The sequence below is a fragment of the Rutidosis leptorrhynchoides genome, unplaced genomic scaffold, assembly GCF_046630445.1.
Source record: "Rutidosis leptorrhynchoides isolate AG116_Rl617_1_P2 unplaced genomic scaffold, CSIRO_AGI_Rlap_v1 contig403, whole genome shotgun sequence".
Lineage (NCBI taxonomy): Eukaryota > Viridiplantae > Streptophyta > Magnoliopsida > Asterales > Asteraceae > Rutidosis > Rutidosis leptorrhynchoides.
The window spans coordinates 64850-70810 of NW_027266636.1; the positions used below are offsets into that span (position 1 = coordinate 64850).

Below are 5961 nucleotides of genomic sequence, written 5' to 3' on the forward strand. Positions count from 1 at the left end.
TTAGTCTTGTCTTGTTTGTTGGGCTTAGCGAGTTGTTTCCGAGTTCGAGTGTTGTTGGTTGGACCTAGCTAGTTGTTTTTGAGTTGTAGTGTTATTGCTGGGTTCTTTCTTTCTTAGTTGTAGTCTTGTTGGGCCGTGCTTGTATTGCCGAGTTATAGTCTTGTTAGAAAATATGAGAAAGAGAAGATATGATATAAGAGATGAGAAAGGCAAATTTTGAAGTATATCCAATAACCTCGAATAACATGGCGCCATCACACTCTGTTAACTCGGAATTGTAGGAAGGATAAATAGACTATTTGTGCCTCAGACCACCGGAGAAGGCGATGAATAAACGTAGGACAACAAAAGAGACAGAATGAGCAGCCTGAATCGAACGGCCCAGATTATGACACACAGTCAAACTGGTCAACAACATCAACGGCCATATGTTGATTTTCAATCCTAAGAGTGCCACATGTCCCAAATTGTCAACGAAATGAACGGACACGATACATGATAGACAAGATAGGACGGCCAATATTTATGGAGAGCTAGTGAATAGTAATATGAGCCTCAAATCCATGTAAATGCAACTGTGAATTCCTTAATAAATAAAATAAAGAGACGAGAATTAAGATATTATTAAGCTAAATATTTACCCTACTTCTTTATTGCATCGATCACAACACTACACTACAATTATGTGTAGTATTTTATTTCCACAAAGTCTCAAACTCCCATACCACACATGGCTATGATGGAGACAGTGTCTGTCATAAATTATACACGGGACCATGTTTTTCAGTCAGATACATTTCTTTCTTCAGGACTCATTGAGCTGATTTTTGGACTTACTTATACATGAACTCATTAAACTCATCAATTATAAAAATATCAAATTTCTAGGAGTTTGGCAAATTTTTGTGTGAGTTCATGGGATAGTGAGTCCATTTATCATTCATGTTTCTTCAGACATGATTTCTTACCACAAGAGGAAAAATCACAAAAAGCCCACAAAACACTCTTCCATTTCATTTCACATACACACACACATGTATACACACTGATCAAACAAACTGTGTATATATAATTTTCTTTGTATAGAACAGAAAAAAGATTGATTTTTGATACATACATCTGTCAAAAGAAAAGGATTTTGATACATACCCAGATGAACTTGAAGATCCATTGAGATTCTTTCATTTTTACTTTTTTCATTTTGTGGATGAAGCCAAATTGGGAACTCAAAAACTGTTGTCGCCATGAGCAAGTGGTGTTTCTTGTCACAGTTGGTGTTTGCACGGTTGTCATACTTGCGGTTTGTCTCTTAACTAAATCTTGTAACATTTTGTGTATATAGATAGATCATAGATAGAGATGTGTGGATTAGGTTTGTGTGTACTGTTGCTATTTGCTTCATTAGAGGCTGTAGAGTAGAATGGTTTGTGTAAGATTGGAAGCTCATTGACAGAGGTGGTATTTTCATTCATTTTGCAATCCTTTTGTGTTGGGATATATTTTCAGTGAGGCCTTTTCCTATCAACTTGGTTTTTACTTGAGCTTAATTAGATTGGATTGACTAGTAATTAAATGTGTTTGATATATCTTGTTGATGTATGTTTAGAACTTGGTAAATATTGAGAGTTGAGTGACATGACAACTAGCTGGCTTCATCTGCCTTGATTGCTAATTTGCTATTAGAAAGGACGTTACCCTGATTTAGTACTACTTTTCAACGATGTCGGACATTGAGCTGTAGTAGATTTGGATTCTCGTTATGTTAGTGAGCTGGTTTTGTTATGTGATTATTGTAGCTATGGAGGACAATACTGCTGAGACCATTCAAGTTAGTGACAGTATTTATTCATGAGGCTAGCCATGCTGTCGCCTGTAAACTTACTTGTGGCCATGTAAGTTTCTAATTACAATTTCCATTTTTCTATGTAATACTGTCTTTCTATAGAGTTTTTGGTTTCGGTAAACTCTCACGAGTTTGCGAGTCGAGTTTACTGAGTCAACTCTACATAGACTCTCGAGTTAGAGTTATTTGCTCTAAGTTTCTAGTTCACCGCACATATAGGTTGAAGGAATCCAGGTCCATGCAGATGAAGGTGGAACAACGCAGACACGTGGCGGCATTTATTGGATAATCTTACCAGCTGGATGTAAGTAGCGTATTCAATATATCCTTCCTTGAACCATTTCTAAAGTGTTCGTGGAAAATGCTCATGCTTAATATGTTCTTTTCTTTTGTAGATCTTGGTTCATCCTTCTGGGGAATGGTTTTGATACTTGCATCAACCAATCTACTTACTGCCAGAATTGCAGCAGGATGCTTTATTGCAGCGCTACTTATAGTTCTCTTGGTTGCCAAAAATGTAAGTAGAAAAACGTCATCTATTCGAAGACGGTGGCAGAATTTTAACTAAACTGTATATGCTTGCACCGCGTTTATGATTAATTATTTTTTACTACTTATTTGTTACAGTGGACACTTCGAGGACTTTGTATAGGTACGTCTGTCTTATTGGAAAATAAAACCACATGATTTTATAATCTAATCAAAATCATAGGGAATGAATGATATTCTCACGGATATGTATATTTATGTATTGTCCCCGTCAGGATTTATTGTATTTCTAGCCGTTGTTTGGGTTCTGCAAGAAACCACAAAAGTGAAGACACTTCGGTACATCATTCTCTTCATTGGTACAAATATATATACATCTTTTTGTTGCATATTGTCCATGAAACTTCATTTTGTTTTTCTTTTATTTTCAAGCCATCTTACTCGAGAACTGGTTCAATTCATCAACTTGCAGGTGTCATGAACAGCTTGTTTTCAATCTATGGTATGATTTTCAAAGATGATGCATTGCTAGTAAATTAATATAATATACTATATATTATTCGATGATTATACATATCCTGTTTTTTATTGTGCAGATATATACGATGATCTAATATCTCGTAGAGTTCACTCGAGCGACGCTGAGAAATTCGCAGAAGTCTGTCCATGCCCATGTACTGGTGCTGGATGGGGTTTAATATGGTGAGCATTCTAACCACGAGGGAAAAAATGGTCTTTTTATCTCCTCCTCTACGTCCTATTTCCTAACGCTGCCACTGGATTCTTCTAACTTCAGGGGGTTAATATCGATAATGTTTCTTTCCGGAGCAATGTACCTTGGTCTTGTCATATTGTCTTAACTAAGGTACATTTCTTGTGTTCTAGAATTCAAAATATTAACGTTATTTGTCGTCTTGGTAAACTATTTCATGACAGGATTTTTTGAATGACAGCTGCAAGAAAGACTATTCCTATGGAGAGAGGAGGATGCTTGAAGAGGAAGGCACAAACAACGAACGAACGAATAGTGATTTCATCCATTTGATGACATTCATATTCCTCAGATTCTAACGCAAAGCCTTCACACGACTCTCAGATTCGTCTGGAAGCAAGATGATCCTATATCAAATTCGAATTCTTTCTCGAACAGTAGTAGATTCATTCTGACAAATTGAAATTACAAAATTGTAGTGTTACTTTCCGAAACAAAGGGGTTGATTGTCGAAAATGCTTAAACTAAAGGGGGGGTTTTGTATTTTCTTTATTTTTTTAAAGTCCTCGATTAATTATTCTTGATCAGAAGAATCCTTTCAATTTTGGATAAAATTAAATTCCACTCTGCTTCATCAAATCGTTGAAACCTCGAATTGAAACTTCTATATCGATAAAATCTGTCATCTGTAAATGAGCCTTAACTATAGAGCTACTAATTCATAGTAATGACGCAATGACGGTAAAATTTATGAAATCCACACTTAACAAAACCATTTTCATAACATTAGGAAAATCCATAGCCAAGAAAAAACAAGTACATAATAGTTTTGCACAGGCTGCTAATAAAACTTCAAAGTCAAAACTTCAAACTGTGCCGGCTAAAAAGCAGTTCTCATAGATTAAAAAGAAAAACATAAAAGAGTTCTTCAAGAGCACTGTTGTGTTTCTATGAAATCATTCATTCATTGGGTACTCAAAAACGACATCTTTGCCTGAAAGCTTCCTGTAAACAGCCGAGAAGCTCTCGAGCTTGTACTCAGTGTTGTTTCTTTCCTTGGGGTCCAAGAACACCTGCCCAAAGAGAAGCTTTTATGTTCAATGTTGAAAAAAATTAAGTTTTTGATGTTCAGAGAGATTAAAAAAAGAAGTAAAATTTGTTACCTTCATGATCTTGGAGCCATCGAGTCTGTATCTGGTACGCTTTCCAACAATTTCAGCTGGCAACACAATGTCTTCTAGTATCGCCTCGTGAACAGCAGTCAGCGTGCGAGTTCGAGGCCTTTGGGCAGCAGAACCTCTCTTTGGAGGTCTCACCATTCTTCTTGAGGCAACAAGAATCACATCCTAAACACAACAAGAGTAAAATATGAGTTCTAGTCATTAAAAGTGACAGGAAAGCATAAAAATCCAGTGACCGTCAGCCATTTCATCAATCAAGTTTCTTAAAAGGTTAAAAGATCAATTTATTTAGACCCAACTTGGGAGGAAGCGAAATAATGAAGCACATCCTAGCACATAGACATACAACAAGAGTAAAATATAAGTGCTGGTCATTAAAGTTGACACAAAAGCAAAAAATATCACGACGATTCTCAGCCATTCTTCATTCAAGTGTCTCAAAGATTAATGGGGTAATGCTTAACATGAAGAAAAATGGCAAACATGAGAATATTTGAGGAATCCAAACTAGAACTAGTAAAAACATCAATGAATTTACACGCAACTTGGAAGGGAACGAAAAGAATGACGTCTATATAAATACCTTTCCACTGAACTTCTTTTCAAGCTCCCTCACGAGCCTAGAATGAATCTTGCGATAAGCTTTCCTTAGTCTGTAAGGAACATGAATGACAACAGCCTTGCGGTTCCCAGCAATGTCGATTTGACTGCAATAACAGGGCGACATTCATTTACTACTGGGCGATGTTAAAAATAAAATTTGTTAGTTAATGTTAATCTATATATCTATCTTTTCTTACGCTGCTGAATTGATGAAGAGATCCTTCAGTTCACTTTTCAAATCCTGGTTGCTGTTTTCCAAGTCAAAGAATGCCTAATTGGGAAGACAATGTCAGTCACGATTATAATAACAAAGCCATTCAATTCAGAAGCATTAACCAGAAAAGAAAAGGGAATAAGTACAGTACCTGTGCGACAGACACCTCGAATTCGTTGGGCTCAGCATTCTTATCTTTGTGAATCTTGTTTGCAGCGGAAAACATTTTGGAGAATCTGCATTGATAGTGAACAAACAAGAAATTAATAGCTTATTCAAAAAGCTCAGAGTTAACCAGAATGCTAATCATATGTAATTTCAAGACCAGTGTTTAATCCCAAAGCATATGTCTATAAGATCGAATATGCAAACAAAAATCGCAGCTTGAAATATTACAATCAGTGCAATGCTGCAACAAGTTTTGAAAAATCAAACCCAATTCACAAAATAAAACAGAGAATTGAAGTTACTTGAAAAAGGGAAATCAAAATCAACAAACGCTAAGCCTAACCATCTTCAATTCAAGCTAAGATTTCCAACCGAATGAGCTAAATCTATAGCAGCCGTAGATTTGGGCACACTCAAATAAGAGATCGAAAAAGAAAATTCACGATGAAATTTCAACAATCGATATAAACCCAGTTGACAGAAATCATACAAAATTAGATTAATTGGATTAATTTTGAGTGTACCTGTAGATGAAGAAGAAGCTGCGAGAGCTAAGCGTCGAGATTTTTGAGTTACGCAGAGAGAAACAGTGACATAGAAACCCTAGGATATATGAATTTAAGATTAAAAATGGACGGCTCTGATTTATTTGTACAAGATAGATTAAAAAAATCATGGATCGGATCAGTTGGGCCCATTTGTGTTTAGATATATCTAGGCTCGGCTCGGTTCGGTTCGGTTCGACCTAAAA

The 5961-nt window shown here is 36.1% G+C and overlaps 2 protein-coding genes across 2 annotated transcripts; one reads left to right on the plus strand and one right to left on the minus strand.

The window, feature by feature from the left end:
• Positions 1–730: 730 nt before the first annotated feature.
• On the plus strand, positions 731–3192 carry LOC139883461 (uncharacterized). Its single transcript, XM_071867637.1, has 10 exons — positions 731–748; positions 1214–1300; positions 1797–1892; positions 2063–2147; positions 2239–2360; positions 2471–2495; positions 2608–2691; positions 2805–2834; positions 2929–3034; positions 3129–3192. The coding sequence occupies exons 1-10, from the start codon at positions 731–733 to the stop codon at positions 3190–3192; spliced, it is 717 nt and encodes a 238-aa protein (XP_071723738.1).
• An 808-nt stretch (positions 3193–4000) lies between these two features.
• LOC139883462 (small ribosomal subunit protein eS7z-like) lies at positions 4001–5268 on the minus strand. The gene is made up of 5 exons (XM_071867638.1): positions 5194–5268; positions 5026–5099; positions 4809–4932; positions 4208–4390; positions 4001–4117 (listed from the first exon to the last, which is right to left on the minus strand). Exons 1-5 carry the CDS (start codon positions 5266–5268, stop codon positions 4001–4003), a joined length of 573 nt encoding a protein of 190 aa, XP_071723739.1.
• Positions 5269–5961: the final 693 nt, after the last annotated feature.